Source organism: Staurois parvus, unplaced genomic scaffold (assembly GCF_062004578.1).
Source record: "Staurois parvus isolate SC_StPar_1 unplaced genomic scaffold, SC_StPar_1.0 ptg000295l, whole genome shotgun sequence".
Taxonomy (NCBI): Eukaryota; Metazoa; Chordata; class Amphibia; order Anura; family Ranidae; genus Staurois; species Staurois parvus.
Genome location: NW_028318091.1, coordinates 566811 through 588312, shown reverse-complemented (window position 1 = coordinate 588312; position 21502 = coordinate 566811). Strand labels below are relative to the sequence as shown.

At 42.9% G+C, this 21502-nt stretch overlaps 1 protein-coding gene across 1 annotated transcript in view; it reads left to right on the top strand.

Moving 5' to 3' along the window:
- SPTBN1 (spectrin beta, non-erythrocytic 1) overlaps positions 1–21502 on the top strand; it is a 215342-nt gene that overhangs the window by 92617 nt on the left and 101223 nt on the right. The window contains exons 6-11 of the mRNA XM_089682714.1: positions 560–675; positions 4257–4369; positions 8431–8618; positions 11124–11241; positions 18208–18366; positions 20951–21253. Coding sequence (XP_089538840.1) covers positions 560–675; positions 4257–4369; positions 8431–8618; positions 11124–11241; positions 18208–18366; positions 20951–21253 — 997 coding nt within the window. The remainder of the gene's footprint in view (positions 1–559; positions 676–4256; positions 4370–8430; positions 8619–11123; positions 11242–18207; positions 18367–20950; positions 21254–21502) is intronic.

Here is a 21502-nt window from a genome sequence, read left to right as displayed (position 1 = left end):
TCCTCCTACTGACACCATTGATGGGGCACTGTTCCTCCTACTGACACCATTGATGGGGCACTGTTCCTCCTACTGACACCATTGATGGGGCACTGTTCCTCCTACTGACACCATTGATGGGGCACTGTTCCTCCTACTGACACCATTGATGGGGCACTGTTCCTCCTACTGACACCATTGATGGGGCACTGTTCCTCCTACTGACACCATTGATGGGGCACTGTTCCTCCTACTGACACCATTGATGGGGCACTGTTCCTCCTACTGACACCATTGATGGGGCACTTTTCCCCCCCCACTGACACCATTGATGGGGCACTGTTCCCCCCCACTGACACCAATGGTGGGGCACTATTCCCCCCACTGGTACCAATGATGGGGCACTGTTCCTCCCACTGGCACCAATAATGAGGCACTTTTCTGCCTACTGACATCAATGATAGGGCACTATTCCCCCCACTGACACCAGTGATGGGGCACTGGGTTATGTCATGTGATCAGTTTGTAAAAACAGCGCTTACTGTTCTTTTTTAACCTCAAAGTTTTGTTCCTCCCACAGGCCCGACTTGATTGATTTCGATAAGCTGAAGAAGTCCAACGCACACTACAATCTGCAAAATGCCTTCAACCTCGCAGAGCAGCACTTAGGTCTCACTAAACTCCTTGACCCAGAAGGTGAGCCTAAGATTCATTTTTTTCTGTTTTTCTATATGTTTTTATTGATTTCAAGCGATAGTAAACTCTTCTTTATAAAGCTTACCTGTAGGAAAAACGAATATCACCTACACATCGTTTAGGATATATTTGCCAAGTACCTGCTCCCATTTCCAGTCCAGTCGCCTAAGGTGTCTTCCCTCCCTCTCTTCCTGTAGTCTTTTGGACACGTGACAGGTCCCAGAAGACTACAGGACCATTCATGAAGCGCACCGCTAATCGCTCATGCGCAGTGGGTACCCGGATGCCCACACTGAAGATGCCGGACTCCTGGAATCCAGGATGGCCGGTGTAACGGGCTGCGGGGGACACAGCACAGGTTCATGGGAGAGGTGAGTGGCTGTGTTTTTAAAAGGCAGCAACTACTGTTTTTGTAGCTGCTGACTTTTATTTTTTGCAGGTGAGTGGAAATCCGCTTTAAGTACTTCTATGGGATTACTATAAAAGTGAAGGAAACGTGTAAGTGAAGCAGAAAAAATTCAGTTCTCCTGCCCTGCCCAACAGGGCTGTGCTGTGTTGTAAAGCTGTGTAAACATCAGGACTGGATGGACAGAAATCCAAGGAAAATAGCTGTCATATATGTATTTAATTGATGTTTGCTTGAAGTTCAGCTTTAAGAGAAAACAAAATGTATATATTTTTAAAAATATAATGTTTGTGTTTTTATATATTTGTTTTTGCAGCCATCTTCGTTTTTATATAAACTCCTACTGTAGTAGGATCTCCCTTCTCTGGTAGAGCCTAAAGCTGACCATACATTGATCGAAATTTGGACTGGCTAATTTTGATCAATGTGTGAGCTCCCCTTGCTTGACAGAAATCATTTGTTTTATTGACTTCTGTTGAACGGACATGTTTGAAGATTGGCGGGTGCAGCTGTTGGTGTATAGTGTCACGGATGAGGAAGGGGGTATTCCTCTATCCTCAAAATCCAAAACTGACATAGCTCAATCTCCCCACCCAATGTACAGGTGAGGGATGTTGGTGCTCAGACTAGTGCCATTGTCGGCCATCCAATACTGTAGTCGGCTCAGACTAGTCAGCCATTGTCGGCCATCCAATACTGGCCTTGCTATGACAATGGCCTTGCTACAACTAAGGCCATTGTGGCTGAAATGCGTCAGTTTTTTGGATTCTGTTCTGACATGTCAATAAACCGGCCACTTTATGACGTACATCTTGCTAGTACTGGGTTGGACCCCCTTTTGCCTTCAGAACTACCTTCATTCTTCGTGGCATAGATTCAACAAGGTGTTGGAAACAGTCCTCAGAGATTTTGGTCCATATTGTCTTGATAGCATCACGTAGTTTGCTGCAGATTTGTTGGCTGCACTTCCATGATGCGGATCTCCCGTTCTACCACATCCCAAAGGTATGCTAAATAATTGAGATCTGGTGACTGTGGAGGCCATTGGAGTACAGTGATCTCATTTTCAAGTTCAAGAAACCAGTTTGAGATGATTTGAGCTTTGTGACATGGTGCATTATACATGGTGCACGTGTGAATTGTAGCCTCCGTCTCCTGTTCTTAGCTGACAGGAGTGGCACCCGGTGTGGTCTTCTGCTGCTGTTGCCCATCTGCTTTAAAGTTCGATGTGTTGTGCGTTCAGAAATTGTATTCTGCATACCTTGGCTGTAACGAGTGGTTATTTGAGTTACTGTTGCCTTTCTATCATCTCGATCCAGTCTGCCCATTCTCCTCTGACCTCAACAAGGCATTTTCCTCCACACAACGTCCGCTTTTTGGATATTTTCTCTTTTTCGGACCATTCCCTGTAATCCCCAGAGATGGTTGTGCATGAAAATCCCAGTAGATCAGCAGTTTTTGAAATACTCAGACCAGCCCATATGGCACCAACAACCATGCCACGTTCAAAGGCAAATCCCCTTTCTTCCCCATTCTGATGGTCAGTTTGAACTTCACCAAGTCTAGATGCATAATTGCATTGAGATGCTGCCATGTGATTGGCTGATTAGCAATTTGTGTTTCCAAATAATTGAACCTGTGTTCCTAATAAAGTGGCCGGTTAGTGTATATTTGAGATCTTGCTGTGTTGCTGACTTTTCGAAAGACTCTGTATTCCTCCATCCATCTCATTTGTGTAGATGGAGGCAACTTTTACTTTTTGATCATGATGTCATCCACTCATTTCTCCATCTCAGCCATTCAGAGGAAGTCTTCTATTTATTTTATTTATTACAAGCAGGGTGGATTTGATTTAAATCAAACTGATTTAAATCACTAGTCAGTAAGGCTTGATTTAAATCCTAGTTTTCTACATAAAGACTAATTCTTGCTGGTATAACTTTAATATACAAGTAGATGAAGATTTTTAGAATACCAACTTTTCATATTAGTTTTTTTATCCCCAGTTTAATAGGTTAATCATTCATATTTGGACAACTTTTCTGTTGTACTTAGGAAGGAGAAAAATAATCATTACCTTAATAATAACAATTTAAATAGATTTATTCAACTGAAACAATAACATTCCAGCATATGTGATTTGCTTAAACATCCATGTTTGTTAACTAATTTGGCTAAACAAAATCTATATATTTTAAGAAACGTAGACTGTCAGCCCCTCCTCCTCACACTTCGTTTCACTTTCTTCTTGTGCAGATCTATTCCACTCCAAACAATCAGAAAAATATTGTTTCTATTCTATTCACTGAACTTCTTGAAACTTAGCACTGAAGGGGTTGATTCTGTATTCATAGGTTTGTAGAAGTTAGGATGAAGGTCTTTTTCTTAACTCTGTTCATGTTATAACATTTTTGCTGTGAAGAAGAGGCATGTGATCTCCGCTGAGTCAAATTCAGTTTTGAGAACTGCAAAAGTAAACCGAGCATCTGTGATAATATCTTGTAGGCAGAGAAACTGCCCAATAATCTTACAAAAACCTCTGGAGGAGCCTGACATTGTGAATGGATTCATGGAATTTATTTACCAAAAGAATTAAACATATACAGCCTTATTCTACACAATTAAAAAACTAATCTTTATTTCATGATTGAATAACTTTTGGATGGTAATACATTTTCCTCAAAAAGCATTTTATTTAAAAAAAATCCGATTTAAATAAAAAAAAACCTGATTTTTTTTTTTTTTTTTTTTTATCAATTTTTATCCACCCTGATTACAAGTATTTACTGTGCATTCTATTCATTCTAACAAGCTTTCTGAATGACCAAATGGCATTCTTTTTTGTTTCAGGAATGGGACACAAAGTCCTCGCACCACTGCCAGAACACAGCACTTATATACTGTATGGAGCTGATGCGGCGTACAGTTTATGCAGTGCTTCCAGCAGGCTCATGTATTAGTGAAGGAAATAGTTTGTTTGGACAAGCTTGGAGTTATTTAAAATTAAATCAAATCTGAAGTTCAGCTTTAAGGCAACCATAAATGACTGATCCTGCCCATCCAGATGTTCTCAAACACCACAAATGCTGGTGGATCCATAAACACGAACTGCCACCACATTTTAATTTTTTTTTTATTGTTCTTATGTAACTCTTTCCTTTTATTTTCTATTTAGACATCAGCGTGGACCATCCTGATGAAAAGTCCATCATTACTTATGTTGTAACATATTATCATTACTTCTCAAAGATGAAGGCACTGGCCGTGGAAGGAAAACGTATTGGAAAAGTATGTGTGATTCAGTAACTACCTGAGCTAGGCCCTTTTCAAGATTTTATTTGATTCAGTGTGACCCATTCTTAAAAGTATTCTTATTGTAATTAAAGGGAGACTTCAAATATCCAAAATAGATATGTTGGTTGTGGGTAGATGCTGATGTGCTGAAATACATCCTTGGCTTTCCAAAAGTGAGATTCACCTTCCTAAATTTTCTCCTCTGTCCCATTCATTTTAAAGTGGGAGTTCTCAGTGGTACCATGAAACATTCTTTATTGATCACTGTCGGAAATTAAGCTCACATTCAAATCCTTCGACATGCGTTTTGGATTGATTGACCCTATTTTAGAATGGGTCTCTTCTACTTGCTTTAAAGTAAACTCTTCACTGTTTTTGGCATGCAAAGCCACCTGTGCATAGTGTTCCTCGTTACAGTGTGCATGTTACCTCTAGGGAGTCAATAGATGTCTCTAACAAAAAGGCAATAGTCAGATTTTGCTCCACTTTGAATGTGCTTTAAACATTACATGCAGGTTGAGAGAACCATCAGAGTCCATTAAATTGTGGAATTTTTCTGGCACTGCATCCAGGAATGCCAGTCTTGGAGGCCCTGGTGGCCTTTGGCATTGTTAGTAAATGCAATTGAGTACCAAACGTAAAAAGTGTGATACTCTATTAGGTGTAGCTCTATATGTCATGCTAGAAAGAGCCTGCATGAGTTTTTGAAGGCATTCTTTGTGTTCAAAACAAGCCTTTCAGCCTTCTAGAGCAGGGGTCTCCAAACTTTCGAAACAAAGGCCCAGTTTACTGTCCTTTTTTGTGTTTGTTTTTTTTTTTTTTGGGGGGTGGGGAGGGGGCAAACTGTGGCCAGCGGGTGGTAAAAAATGCCCAACTGTCATTGAGAGTAAATAGTGCCTCAGGCTTGGTGGTCATTGGGAGTAAACAATGCCCCATCATTGGTTTTATTGGGAGGAATAGTTCCCTATTGTTGGGATCAGTGGGGTAATGGTGTCTCATTATTGGTATTCATTGGAGGAATGGTGCCCTGTCCTTGGTGTCAGTGGGAGGAATGGTGCCCCATCACTGGTGTCAGTGGGAGGAATGGTGCCCCATCACTGGTGTCAGTGGGAGGAATGGTGCCCCATCACTGGTGTCAGTGGGAGGAATGGTGCCCCATCACTGGTGTCAGTGGGAGGAATGGTGCCCCATCACTGGTGTCAGTGGGAGGAATGGTGCCCCATCACTGGTGTCAGTGGGAGGAATGGTGCCCCATCACTGGTGTCAGTGGGAGGAATGGTGCCCCATCACTGGTGTCAGTGGGAGGAATGGTGCCCCATCACTGGTGCCTGTGGGAGGAATGGTGCCCCATCACTGGTGCCTGTGGGAGGAATGGTGCCCCATCACTGGTGCCTGTGGGAGGAATGGTGCCCCATCACTGGTGCCTGTGGGAGGAATGGTGCCAAGGCTGGATAATGGCAAGCCGAGGGCCACATCTGGCCCATGGGCTGCAGTTTGGAGACCACTGTTCTAGAGAATGTTTAAGATCTCTTAAAGCAATTGGTAAGCCTTCGAGGATAGTTACTTAACATTAGGTGGAGACTCTTTAATTACAAATTGTATTTATATGTTGAGGCTGAATTTGAGATATTGATAGTTTTGTATAGTTACATTGGTACAGCTTGCAGGGGGGTGACATTAAAATCTCCACCTTGTCCAAGTAGCACGTTTTTCATTTACTAAGAAAATGCAAATTGTCCTCTAAATGGCGCCCATGCCGAGCAAGTGAGCTCTTGCATTCATTTATGCTGCAAAATGGACCAATGTAACTATGCAAAAGAATTTACATGATAGTCTTTCCTGAAGGAAGACCCTAAAATCTCAAAATGTGTTGGACCACTCTACCTGTTTATGGCAGAGGTGCTTTGTGAACTGTGACTAGTCTGTCTGGAGACCGGCCAGAGAGATGGGTTACACAGTACATGGTGGAGAAGGCTGTCAAGGTTGACTGGGCTTTGGTAGTCTGTTTATTTTAATTGGCTGACAACCAAGAAAGTGCCAGCTCTGAAAATAAAGTACATGGAGGCATACCACAGCTGAACCTATCAATTCTCATGGCATTAGATGTCTGGTGATCCATAAACATCATCTTGCAGGCTGATCATAAAGAAGTTTCCTAATGACTGGCCTTGTATTAGGTCTCGTTCACACGTTTGAACTTAAGCGTACACCCATGTGAGTACCATGTTTTGTTTGCACGGGATGCACAGGTGTTCCCTGCATGCAGGCAGTTCCATTTATGTCAGTCGGGATGCAGCAGCTGCAGGGACATGGCCGCAGCAGCTGCAGGGACAAGGCCGCAGCAGCTGCAGGGACAAGGCCGCAGCAGCTGCAGGGACAAGGCCGCAGCAGCTGCAGGGACAAGGCCGCAGCAGCTGCAGGGACAAGGCCGCAGCAGCTGCAGGGACAAGGCCGCAGCAGCTGCAGGGACAAGGCCGCAGCAGCTGCAGGGACAAGGCCGCAGCAGCTGCAGGGACATGGCCGCAGCAGCTGCAGGGACATGGCCGCAGCAGCTGCAGGGACATGGCCGCAGCAGCTGCAGGGACATGGCCGCAGCAGCTGCAGGGACATGGCCGCAGCAGCTGCAGGGACATGGCCGCAGCAGCTGCAGGGACAAGGCCGCAGCAGCTGCAGGGACAAGGCCGCAGCAGCTGCAGGGACATGGCCGCAGCAGCTGCAGGGACATGGCCGCAGCTTCCAATTTGACATTCATGTGGATTGATGCTAAACTGGGCACCCGTGTTGTACAAGATAATATGACAGATATATGGACTAATCTGCACACCAAGGCAAATTAACATTTCCCCTTTCTTCTATAGGTTCCTTATACAGTAATGGTGTCTAGTTTAGCATGAATCCAGGAGGAGGCGGCTCGAAATACACATGTATTCCCTCCTGGATACATGCCCCATGGTATCATGGTAACAGACAATTGCCTGTTTTAATTATAGGGACAGGGTTGTTTGTTTTATTGGTAAGGATATTTGAGTGTGCGAATGTTCTTCTTGTTCTTGCATTAGTGGTTTTTGGGATATATGATTTAGGGGAGCACACTCCACTCATTTTATTTTTTTGTTAAAAAGTAGGGGATGTGGCAAATGCAATTTTATTTATTGTATGGATAATTAAATTGTTTTTTTATATGAAAACACCAACCAAAATATATAAAAAAAAACTTAAAAGTTTACATAAATAAAGAATCCCGTTGAGCCCCAAAATTGCGTTAATAGGTAATATTAAACCCTCCAAACACCAAAAGGAGAGAAGGTGCTGTGAATTCCCCTCCAGACTGGATCACCTCCACCAGAGAGACGCACCTGAAGGCTTACTGTAAACTGTCGACTCTCTAGATAAAAATAAGTCATAAAGCTTTCTATATAAATGTATCTACTCCTCACCCAGGTTTAGCACTTTCATCCAACCAGTGGAGGTATACAGGGGGAATATCCCTTTTAAGTCTCCTTTTTTAGTATTGCCTCAGATATACCAGCATATGTAAAAATAGGAAGGAGATCATATGCTTCACACAGTGTAAACTGCATCACTTTGTTGTTAAAACCACTCAGTATGCACTCACATATGAAGAGAATCAAACCGCACACCCAAATTAGTACTGTAAACTGATCAAAACTCACTTTCGGGGACTCTTCCGGGCGTGATAACTTCATGGCACGTAGCTCCGTCTGACGCGTTTCGTCAGATGACGAGATCACAATTTTGGAACTCAATTGGACTTTTTATTTGATTATGTAATTTTTATGTATTTTTGTTGGAGTAGCGAAGCACAATTCTTATATCAATGTTGTATCACTAGGAAAAATCTCAGAGTGCTTGCAGCTCCTCACTTGATTTGAGATTTCTCCAAAAGCGTGGTTACTTTTTGTTTAAATCCGATTATATTAACTAGAGTACATTTTTAAAGTTAAAACTTTTGAATCTTCCTCTTATACCTTTTTGAGGTGCTGTGTGACAGAACAAACAGATGCCCATACCTCAAGTTGGCTTTGTATTTGTAGGTTCTTGACAATGCCATCGAAACAGAGAAAATGATTGAGAAGTATGAATCCCTGGCCTCCGACCTCCTTGAGTGGATTGAACAAACCATTATCATCCTGAACAATCGGAAATTCGCCAACTCACTGGTCGGTGTGCAACAGCAGCTTCAAGCTTTCAACACCTACCGCACTGTGGAAAAACCACCAAAGTAAGAGGACTATAGGTGAAGGGAGGGAGAGTGTAAATATTACCTGCTGGGCTTATGGTATCACCGTGTCACTGAAATGTGTAGTTGGTCATCATAAGTATTAAAAATGTAAATCCTTTTTTCTTTTTTTTTTTTTTTTTTCTTCTTTATTTTTTTGTAAAGCTAGGACACATATGTCCTTCTTGACATCACATCTATAGCAAATATTTGGGTAGTGTATTTCTGTCCCGTAGAAGGCAAGCGATCTTGATGGTATGCCCGTCATTGAGGAAATATCCAAGCTGTCATTGCTACCTTTTTCCCTTTTCCTTTGGAGAACTTTTGATGCCAGGTTACTTTTCAGAAGGTTTGGCTTCCAATACTTTCCATGTCACCTACCTAGAACAAGAGTACAGGTGTACCTCGTTTTACGAATTTAGTGCGTTCTCCAGGACGTTTCATATTGCGAAAAATTCGGAAACCGAAACGCGGTTTCCCATAGGAATGCATTGAAAGCCAATTAATCCGTTCCAGAGGTCAGAAAAAAGTTAAAAAAAAAAAAAATCACTGTCAGTATAGGTCAGTGCTGGTTTTTAAATGTAATTATCGGCTTTTTTTTTTCTTCACTATAGCTCAGAGAATCCGCTGTCCCTTTCCCCCCAGCTAAAAGAAAGTGTTTTCTTTTAGTTTATTTCCCCAATCATTTGGCAGAGTGGACAATGTTCTCCGAAGGCCTCTGAGCGTGATTTTAGTGTCTTAATGTTTGTGCAACCTTCAGACCTGCAAGTAATACTTTTTCTGTAGCTGGCTATGGGGTTGGAGCAAGGTTGGTGTGTGGGTTTAACCATTTCAATACCGGGCAATTTTACACCTTCCTGCCCAGGCCATTTTTCACGTTTCAGCGCTCTCACACTTTGAATGACAATTGCACGGTCATACAACATTGTACCCAAAGTAAAATTTTATCATTTTCTTCACACAACTAGAGCTTTCTTTTGGTGGTATGTAATCACCGCTGGGGTTTTTATTTTTTGCTAAATTAACAAAAAAAGACTAAAAATTTTGAAAAAAAAACACGTTTTTCTTTGTTTCTGTTATAAAAGTTTACAAATAAATAATTATTCTTCATAAATTTAGGCCGAGATGTATTCTGCTACATGTCTTTGGTGAAAATAACCCAAATTAGGATGTATTATTTAGTTTGTAGGAAAGTTATAGAGTTCACAAACTATGGTATATATCTGAATATTGATCAATCCTGAAGTACTGACAGCCAATCCAATTTCTTGAGGTCCAAGAATGTCAGAACAGTACAGATATCCTCCAAATGACCCTTTGTTGCAGAGTAGACAGTCCGACGTACTTCATAAGAGAATGGCGAGTTTTTTGAAGTTGTATTTTTTTTGTCATTTTTCAGAAAATGAAAAAATTAAAAAAATTATTTTCACAAATTTTTTTTTTTTTACATACTTTCACCAGTGCAGTACAGCGTCATCATATAACTGGCATGGCGGTGAACAGGGACACTGACTGGTGACAGTATGAAAAAAAAAATATATTTTTTTTTTTATTTTTTATTTTTTTTTTATTACATTTTTTTAAATTTTTTTTTAAGATTTTTTTCATATTTTATTATGACCAAAGTAGTACAATGTTACCCTAGTAACATTGTACTACTTTGGGGAAGTGATCAGTATTTTTTTTTTTTTTTTTTTACACAATTTGCTTATAGCAAAGAATTACTTTGCTATAAGCAAGCATTTACCTGAATGAAATCGATTCATTCAGGTTTTTTTTTTTTTTGTGCTTAGCTGTGATTTGGTCACAGCTAATCACATGACATGTGCATGTGATTAGCTGTGACCATTCACAGCTAGGCACTAGTATACAATGGCATGAATGAAGCCATCCATTGTATACAACTGTCATGTGACCTGCTGTGATTGGTCACAGCAGGTCACATGGTACCAGCAACGGGGGCCGGTACTCAGATCTGTCATCGGCCATGTCCGAGGTACACGGCCGGTGACAGATCGCGCCGCTGCGCGGCACTGCATTAGCGCAAACTGCGCATGTGCGGGAGCACGCCAAATGGCGTGCACCCGGAATGCCGAAGCACTTTTGAAGCCGCCAAACGGCCATTGGCCGGGCAGCTAATGGTTAAACTAGAGAGAAACAAAGAGGGATGGAGTTGGCATTTGCCGCCCAGAAAAAGACAGTTGTGGTTAGATGGTCCTTGAGTACCTAGTTACTGCCAGCAAGAGAATTTTACATCCTAATACTCCCATTTCTTAAAATGTAACATCCTTAGTGCAGGTGGTTTTACACAGAAAATATAGCAGCGGTCAGTTGCCCTTTTAGTTTAGTTTTTTTTTTTTTTTTTTTTGCTACGTAGCGGCAACTGTTCCCATTTTCTTTGCTTCATTTTTTTATCAATCAGCCCCCTGCAATTCCACAATTGTGCAGCTGTGTTTACCTTGGGATATATCACACAGGTAACCGTGTTCTTTCTTTGTATGGCTCTAGATTTACAGAAAAAGGAAACTTGGAAGTGTTGCTCTTTACCATTCGGAGTAAGATGCGGGCCAACAACCAGAAGGTGTACATGCCAAGAGAGGGCAAGCTCATCTCAGACATTAATAAGGTAAAGTCCTCTCTTTATTCTGCAGCGATGTCACTAAACAAGAACAAAATCATAATCCGTATTGTGCGGTTTTGCTACCACTCTGATCTTGTATGGTTAAAGCTGTATTAACTGCTGTAGGAGGAAAAAAAACAAAAAAACTGGTCACCCTGCAGGGCGATGTCATATTGTCACTATTGCGGCACAGCACTCTCAATGGACGGCACACTTGAGTGTGCCATCCATTCAGAGTGCAGTGCTGCAAACGATTACATTATGACAAACTTGCGTAGAAACCTGATTCCTCCAGTGGCGTGCGGTCACCATGCATGTGCGCTGGAGTCATGATTGCAGCACAGCAATCTCAATTTACAGCGCATTTGGGTATGCCGTCTGTTCCGTGCGCATGCTCCCTGTGAGTTCACATATGTCCTAAACCAGGAGTCTCCAAACTTTCTAAATAAAGGGCCAGTTTACTATCCTTGAGATTTTAGGGTGGCCAGACTGTGCCCAGTGGGAGTAAACCATGCCCATCTTTGGTATTAGGGTTAGAAGTACAGTGGGGATCGAAAGTTTGGGCGCCCCACATAAAAATGTGTATTAATGTGCATAAAGAAGCCAAGGAAAGATGGAAATATCTCCAAAAGGCATCAAATTACAGATTAGACATTCTTATAACATGTCAACAAAAGTTAGATTTTATTTTCATCATTTACACTTTCAAAATAACAGAAAACAAAAAAATGGCGTCTGCAAAAGTTTGGGCACCCTGCAGAATTTATAGCATGCACTGCCCCCTTTGCAAAGCTGAGACCTGCCAGTGTCATGGATTGTTCTCAATCATCGTCTGGGAAGACCAGGTGATGTCAATCTCAAAGGTTTTAAATGCCCAGACTCATCTGACCTTGCCCCAACAATCAGCACCATGGATTCTTCTAAGCAGTTGTCTAGAAAACTGAAAATAGTTGACGCTCACAAAGCTGGAGAAGGCTATAAGAAGATAGCAAAGCGTTTTCAGATGTCAATATCCTCTGTTCGGAATGTAATTAAGAAATGGCAGTCATCAGGAACAGTGGAAGTTAAGGCAAGATCTGGAAGACCAAGAAAAATATCAGACAGAACAGCTCGCAGGATTGTGAGAAAAACAATTCAAAACCCACGTTTGACTGCACAATCCCTCCAGAAAGATCTGGCAGACACTGGAGTTGTGGTACACTATTCCACTATAAAGAGATACTTGTACAAATATGGTCTTCATGGAAGAGTCATCAGAAGAAAACCACTTCTTCGTCCTCGCCACAAAAATCATCATTTGAACTTTGCAAATGAACATATAGACAAGCCTGATGCATTTTGGAAACAAGTTCTGTGGACCGATGAGGTTAAAATTGAACTTTTTGGCCGGAATGAGCAAAGGTACGTTTGGAGAAGAAGGGGCACAGAATTTAATGAAAAGAACCTCTGTCCAACTGTTAAGCATGGGGTTGGATCAATCATGCTTTGGGGTTGTGTTGCAGCCAGTGGCACAGGGAACATCTCACGAGTAGAAGGAAAAATGGATTCAATAAAATTTCAGCAAATTTTGGATGGTAACTTGATGCCATCTGTGAAAAAGCTGACGTTAAAGAGAGGATGGCTTCTACAAATGGATAATGACCCTAAACACACCTCGAAATCCACGGGGGATTACATCAAGAGGCGTAAACTGAAGGTTTTGACATGGCCTTCACAATCTCCTGACCTCAACATAATTGAAAATCTATGGATAGACCTTAAAAGAGCAGTGCGTGACAGACAGCCCAGAAATCTCAAAGAACTGGAAGACTTTTGTAAGGAAGAATGGGCAAAGATACCTCAAACAAGAACTGAAAGACTCTTGGCTGGCTACAAAAAGCGTTTACAAGCTGTGATACTTGTCAAAGGGGGCAGTACAAGATATTAACTCTGCGGGGTGCCCAAACTTTTGCAGACGCCATTTTTTTGTTTTCTGTTATTTTGAAAGTGTAAATGATGGAAATAAAATCTAACTTTTGTTGACATATAAGAATGTCTAATCTGTAATTTGATGCCTTTTGGAGATTTTTCCATCTTTCCTTGGCTTCTTTATGCACATTAATACAAATTGTTAGCTGGGGTGCCCAAACTTTCGATCCCCACTGTAATTTGTGTCAGTGGGAGGCACAAGGCCCCACCGTCGGTGTCGGTGGGAGGCGCAGGGCCCCACCGTCGGTGTCGGTGGGAGGCGCAGGGCCCCACCGTCGGTGTCGGTGGGAGGCGCAGGGCCCCACCGTCGGTGTCGGTGGGAGGCGCAGGGCCCCACCGTCGGTGTCGGTGGGAGGCGCAGGGCCCCACCGTCGGTGTCGGTGGGAGGCGCAGGGCCCCACCGTCGGTGTCGGTGGGAGGCGCAGGGCCCCACCGTCGGTGTCGGTGGGAGGTTTGTTGCCCTATAGTGGGGGTCAGTGGCAGGAATAATTGCCTCAAGGGCCGGATAAAGGCAAGCAAAGGGCCGCAGTTTGGAGACCACTGTCCTAAATGGTGCACATTTAACTGTATTAACTGTACCTACAGGTTTGCTTTGTTATTGGATTACCTGTAAGTACTAGTTAAAAAGTAGAGTTTACTACCGCTTTAACAGGTCTATAACAGATTAGCTTGCAGTCTTCATTTCTGGGCAGATTAGAACTGCATTTAATGCTCTGTTTCTAGATTGCACCTATAGTGCACCATTCAGGAGTGCACTTGTGATGAGGAATTTATTTCGAAGGGATTGGTGTCTTAAGTACTGCTAAAACTGATCAAAGTTGAAGTTTGACAACTTTTTTTGATGCTAGGCTGTTTTAATGTGTGCACTTGGGTAGGTTTGGAATTTTTTTTTTTTTTTTTGCCAAGACTGGAAACTATTTTCAAATAAGCATCTCTAGAAGGAAACGTTACTGAGTAAATCTCCTTCATACGTGGCTGGCTGCTATGTATGAATAACTTGCCAACTATTCCTAAAGGAAAAAATGATCTCTAGGTAGTTTCTGATCTTTTTGCTGCATCAAGCAAAAATGGAAGGCTAAGTTCACCGTTGTTAAAAAGAAAAATAAATGTGCTTTTATTTTTTTTACACTGGATCCTGCCAGGCATTGCATCAGCGATCTGTGGATCGCAGGTGCAGTCAGTCTCCTGCAGACACGTTTTCTGGCTTTCTGGGCTTTCTGCCCATAGCTCTGTACAGGCTGTCAATTATCGGGCTGCAGGAAGTGTCAATGAACTAGAATGGCTCTGCAGCGCCCTTGTAGTCCATTGAGAACTACAAGCACATCTGCTGTGGTGGCAGACGGAACTTGTAGTTTATTCATTCACAGATCTCTGTGAATGCATGATGCAGTTGTGCGGCAGAGCCTCACACAGCGGCGCCAATTTTTTAATGTGACTGGGGGAGAGGAACCCCTGCCCGCTGTCACGGGGGGGGGAAATCAGGTGGTGTGGGTGTAACATGTTGCTAAAGGTGAACATATCCTTTATGGAAAATTATTACTTTTAAAGGATGAAGCTTTCTCTAATGCTGTTACTTGAGAGTTCTATTATGTGCATATTGCATCAAGAAACCTGGAGTAGCATGCACTTGAGAGCGAGTACAGCTTTACTTCAACATCTGAGCATGATGAAAGTAGAGATACAAGGGGAGAAAAGCTCATCATTGCATCATTAAAAAAAACCCTGTTGGGATTCGGGGGGGGGGGGGTGGAAGGGGGGGTTAAACTGCCAAGTGCTAACCTGTTAACAAGTCATCATACCTCCTTGTCGGCCCATTTCCTGAAACTGTGCTGTATAGCAGAGCTCCCAGAACAGATTATGTTCTACAGTTCCTGGTGTGTCAAATAAGATGCCCCTAGCTGGCTGCTGTGGTGCCTCCCACCAACCCCATGTCACTATTGTGTCCTGCAGTGACTCTAGGTCAGCAGGAGGAACTACAGTGGCAAGCAGGGGGATCCGCCATTCAACCGGCTTGAGAATTTGAATAGGAGCTTGGCAACACAGTAGTGGGTTTAGCAAATGAGTCGGACAGGTAAGTATATCATTGCTTTCATCAACGATTGCTGCTTTTGCCATTTTAACCCCCTGACAGGGTCACTTTGACGTAATATCTGACTTTGAGCGGTGTCATGTTGCCTACAGTGCCCCATTTAAATTTGGGTACCTATCATGTGGCCATTGAGGTAGCAACATAGAAACAACATCAAGGTAAGAATTGGAATCTGAATGGAGGCTAAAGATACAGTTTCATTAGTGTGTCGTTGAGGTTCAGGGTGATCTCCAATACAATGGATGAGTAGATGTAAAGGGACACGTAGGCACTCTTTGGAACATGCTTTATGGTGCTATTCTTTGTAAAATATGGCCATCCCTGTAACTGTTTCATTTTAAATATTGCACTGCATGTGCTGATCAAAACCATCTTCCCCCTGAATTGCATCTGTTGGTATTAGTGGTGCACCGAAATGGAAATTCTGGTGCCGATACCGAAAATTCAGAATGCTTGTGGCCTAAAACTGAACTAAAACCAAAATGTTTGCGTAAGTGGGGGTGGGGAGGCTCCAATTTTTTTTGTATTTTTTTTCTACTTTCATGTATATTTTTATTTATTTTTTATTATTATGATTTTATTGCTATCACATAGAGGACCAATAGTCCCCTATGTGATAGCATATGAGTGACAGGTTATCTTTGTAGGGGGGAGGGGGTGGGCGGCAGTGTGTGCAGAGGGGGCAGGAGAGGAGCAGTGTATATAGAGGCTCCCTCACTGGTTGTCACTATATGTTGGTGCTGATTTTTAAATGCGATTGCTGGCTTTTTTGGGGTTTTTTTTTTCTCTTCACTATAGCTCACAGAATTAGCTGTCACTTTCTCTGGAGCTAAAGTATACATTGTTTCTTTTATCTCTGGAAAGAAACTAAAAGGAAACTTTGTTTCTTTTAGCTGGGGGGAAAGTGATAGCTAATTCTGTGAGCTATAGGGAAGGAAAAAAAAATCCGGTAATTACATTTCAAAACCGGCACTGACCTATAGTGACAGCCAGTCACTGTATACACTGCTCTTCTCCTGCCTTTCTCAGCTAACCCCCCCCCCCCCCCCCTCAGCTATAGTGAAGAAAAAAAAAATCCGGTAATTACATTTCAAAACCGGCACTGACCTATAGTGACAGCCAGTCACTGTATACACTGCTCTTCTCCTGCCTTTCTCAGCTACCCCCCCCCCCCCCCCCAGCTATAGTGAAGAAAAAAAAAAATGGGTAAGTACATTTCGAAACTGGCACTGACCTGTAGTGACAGCCAGTCACTGTATACACTGTTCTTCTCCTGCCTTTCTCAGCCGCCCCCCCCCCCCCCCCTCACATCTGCAGTACACACAGAATGCCGATAGGGCTATTTTTGGCCAATATGTTTCGGTGGCCGAAGTTTCGGTGCATCCCTAGTTGGTATGTCAAACCGCCCTGTTCCACTGACACCATGTTCACACCGCCATCTCTGATATGCATTTCTGGTCTTTTTCCACTTTCAAGCAACCCTTAAATTGAAATTTCTGTAGAAATTGATTCGATAACAGCCAGAGGATATTTTTAATCAATTTCTACTCAAGTTTGAATAGTCTGGTCCAGGCACTGGTTGAAACCATGCGTGATGATTACTGTTGATTGATCTGCCCCATACAGTCATGCTATTATGATTTTATTTGTATGTTTAGGCAACATTATAGGTATGGAGACTTTCAGGCAATGCTTTCTGGAATGTATACCCAATATATGTAACTTTTCCCAACTGCAAATGTGTGGTAGTTGGCTTTGAGCGAATGTCAGTCCTAGCTAGACATGAATGGTGGACTTTAAACCTCTACATGGCCTGGGTAAGCATGTGTGGTTGGTCCTGCTCAGTTAAAATAAATAGTGTAGCGCTAATAATACTAACAAATTACGTGTTAAAATGCGCAAACTCTATATACAACCCCTACATATATATATCCAAGGTGATAAATCAATACATAAATAATAAAATAGTTGTGTCATACGTGAATTCCCTCACGGGGAATATTTAGTGAAAAAAAGTGACAAACACGCTCCTATTTGCACATTGTGAAACAATATGTATACTGGTGCACAAAATTAGTGAACAAATAATCAATTCAAAAAGTCCAAAATGATAGAATAATAATATTAATAATACGATAATTTGTGGTGATCCTCACACTTCACTCTTCATGCAAGAATATATAATGTGCCGTATACGTGGTACACGTGCCAATCCTTTACCAGCCAAAATACCCCCTCACCTCCTTCATTAGACCCCACAGGGTCAACACGCTTTGAGGATCAAGCGATCCTATCAGAATGGGTCCCTCTCAGGCTTTCCCCTCATGTCTCCAGCCTCCAACAGACTAACAGCCAGCTCCTCACAGGATCATGATAAGACACCAACAGAGACCCTCCATAGTGCAACTGGTTTTTATTGCATCAAATATAAAACAACAATAAGTATTACACTCTCATTTGCCCACGAGTTTTCCAGCTTTTTACCACATGCTATGGGTGTACTGCATGGGTGTACTCAACAGGGTGATCCAATATGGCCCCCACGCCGGAAATGACGTCACCGGAAGCTCCTCCCCACATACCGACGCGCTGCGCCACGCCCACCTCGTGACTTTATCAGGGTCCTGCTCATTGCTATTTATTAAAGTAATCAATGTTAAGCTTTAACTCAAAATCTTAGCAGTTTTAAGGTATTTTAACTAGTTATTGGAAGTCTTGTATCTAGAGAGAGATGTGAATACATGTTGATGATGATCTTGAGCAGCATAATCAGAACCGTATTAATGGTACCGATGATTTCTGCGCTATAAGAAATGATGTAATAACTGGCACTTCCCATCATCTACAGTGATCAGAGTTAGTCTAGATAAGTGTCTTACTCACCAAATGAAAATATCTTCTTTTCCTGTATCCAGGCCTGGGAACGACTGGAAAAAGCCGAACACGAGAGAGAACTGGCACTGCGAAATGAGCTGATCCGACAGGAAAAACTGGAACAACTTGCACGCAGATTTGATCGCAAGGCAGCTATGAGAGAGACTTGGCTGAGTGAGAACCAGCGCCTGGTGTCTCAGGTATGAACCAAGGGCCTCATACAGTGCCATTGCCACCACTAACGCTTACCCAGAACTGTGTCTGCTTTTAAGTACAGGAAGGAGATTGCAGGGACCCAAGGGTTCCCGTATTGTACGGAGCCAGAGCTGTACTTTGGCTCTGAGTTTGTTAGGTAGCAATAAGACTAAAACAATTTATTTCCATCCTCCTGTATAGACATTTTGTCAAACCTAAGTAAATTATTTTCACTTTAAATCATTTCAGTGTCCTGCTGTTTGCTTTGTGAAGTATTAATATTTTCAGTGACTTCATCAAAAGAGAGCCTTAAAGCCTCCCGTGGCTCCTCCTGTTTGTCGGGTGCCCCCACAGCAAGCAGCTTGCTATGGGGGCACCCGTGCTCCATTTTTCCATTCACAGACGGAGACGTGGCTTGCCCCCCCACCCACCATCTCCTCATTGGCTGACTGGCTGTGACTGACAGCAGCGGGAGCCAATGGCTTCAGCTTGCTGTTTCAGCCAATGAGGAGGCAGAGACCCAGAACAACCGAGGCTGTCATTCACATTGCTGGATCGCGATAAAGCTCAGGTAAGTATTGAGGGGGCTGGGGGAGCTGCTGCACACAGAAGGTTTTTTTCACTTTCATGCATAGAATGCATGAAGATAAATAACCTTGATCCTTTACAACCACTTTAGTTCCCAACAATGCCCCATAATTCTCCTTAGACAGCCACAAATTCTTGTACTGGGGATGACTTGCAATAAAGGAAAAGTTCATCTTCAGAACGGTCCCGTTTTTAGGGTGGAGAACGTAACATGTTCCCAATGCTGCAGCCACCCTCTCCCTGTGACAGCAGTACGTGGAAAAGTTCTCCATACAAGCTGTCACTTTTTAAAAACAGCGCGATCGTGTGGGGCTCCGCCCACTCGGCCGCGTCCTTCATTCACAGAGTTCTGTGAATGAACGAACTACAAGTCCGACAGCCTTATTGGCTGTTGGCTTTTAGTTCTCAATGAACTACCAAAGTGCTGTGGAGCACCGTGGTAGTTCATTGATTCTTCCTGTCAGTATATCTGCTTGCAAATACATCCCGCACGGGCAAGCAGATATACTGACAGATCTGCAGGAGACCTGCATGGCACCAATGATCTGCTGATCGCTGGTTCAATGCTTTGCAGGCTCCTACAGACAAAAATATTAAATGCACAATTTTTTACCTGCAAAAAAAAATGTGCATTTATTATTTTTGGTCAAAAGGTGAACTTTTAAGCACCATTTGAGGGTCAGGCAAGGGAAAGCAGAGCTGAGATCTCTTCTTCAGACATCCGACTGTTAATTTCCTGAGAGATATAAGATATAGTAACCACCTATAGGCAAAATAATACCTTTAGTGACCTTGGTACACTTGTACAGAAATATAGACCTCCAGGAAATGACTCATTACAACAGGATTTGTATCTCTGGCCTGCCATAATTCAGGAAGGATCACTTTGGCACTCCCAGTGTAGGATTACTGCACACTGGGTAAATGACCTGGTCACTGGACAGACGGATTTGTGCCAATTTACTGGTGATGGCAGAGAAGTAGAATAGAAGACACTTGCCTGGCTGTGCAATGCCACACAAGAATGACTGAACACAATTGAAGTGACGGTAAAGGCTAAAGGTTTTTTTCACCTTATTGCATTCTCTGCATTAAGGTAAAAATACCTTTTAGGTGCAGCTCCCCCCCAATCCTGCCCCCATAAATACTTACCTAAGCTGACTTCGGTCCATCGCTGTGCACGTCAGCAGCAGCATTGCTGTCTCTCTCCCTCCTTACTGGACTCAGTTGGCTCCTGTCAATTAAATCCAGTGACCAGGGAGAAAGGGGGTCAAGCTGCACTGTGTTTGTCAATAAATGCACACAGTGCAGCTCGGGAACAAGCCTGCATGAGTACCCCTCCTAGCAAGTTGCAGGGGAGAAGCCAGGAGCACTAATGGGGGACCACAGAAGAGAAGAACAAGTTAAACCAAATGGTTTTGCACAGAGCAGCCCCAATCCACCTCAGGTCTCCTGCTGGTGCCAATGGCTCCTCCTTTTCTGCGAGTTCCTACATAGGAAGATGCTTCCTATGGGGACACTCATGTGTGCTCGCACCTGAGCCCCGCTGCCTACGTCTATTGACACAGACAGGGCTGCTCGGCCCCGCTCCCTCTTTATAGATTTTGATTGACCCATGGCTTCCGCTGCTATCAATGTGCCCTATGACGAGGGACAGCGTTGGGAGAGCCGGTATTCTCATGCACAGCGCTGGAATGGGCTCAAGTAAGGCTTTAGAACTACTTTAACTTCACTTGTAATTGTTTATGGCAGGTGTGCAGGCGTTGCAGCCCAAGCACAGATTTTCCACCAGTCGAGATCCTTAGACATTAGAAAATACTATTTTCACTCAATTTCTCGAAAAACATATTTTTTTTGGGGTGGACTTATCTTTCAAACTGTGTACTCATGTTTTGTTTCATGGATGTGGTCCATTATTGTGACCTATACTTGTACTATCCAACTGTGAAGCTGTGCCTGCCAAGATGTGATAATGCTTTATTCTTTCTCTTCATATTACAGGATAACTTTGGGTTTGACCTTCCTGCTGTGGAAGCCGCCACTAAGAAACATGAAGCCATTGAAACAGACATAGCAGCCTATGAAGAACGTGTTCAGGCTGTGGTGGCAGTGGCGCGAGAACTGGAAGCCGAAAACTACCATGACATAAAACGAATCACTGCTCGAAAGGACAATGTCATCCGACTCTGGGAATACCTTCTGGAGCTGCTGCGGGCACGGCGCCTGCGCCTGGAAATGAACCTTGGGCTACAGAAGGTTTTCCAAGAGATGCTTTACATTATGGACTGGATGGACGAAATGAAGGTACAAATGTCTCCAGGACATTGATCACTGCTGAGGATTTCCTTCCTAGTTAGCAATATATAGAATTTACATTCATATGATATACCTGGCCAAATCTATATGTAGTTTTTTATTACTGATATAATATTGGATAGCATTGCCCTCTAGCAGCTTTATCATGCTGCTGTGTTTCACATGCGGTGAAAACTGATTGTTCAGGATGATCACCCATTAATAATACATGGACTGTAACTCTGAGAGTCCCATTTA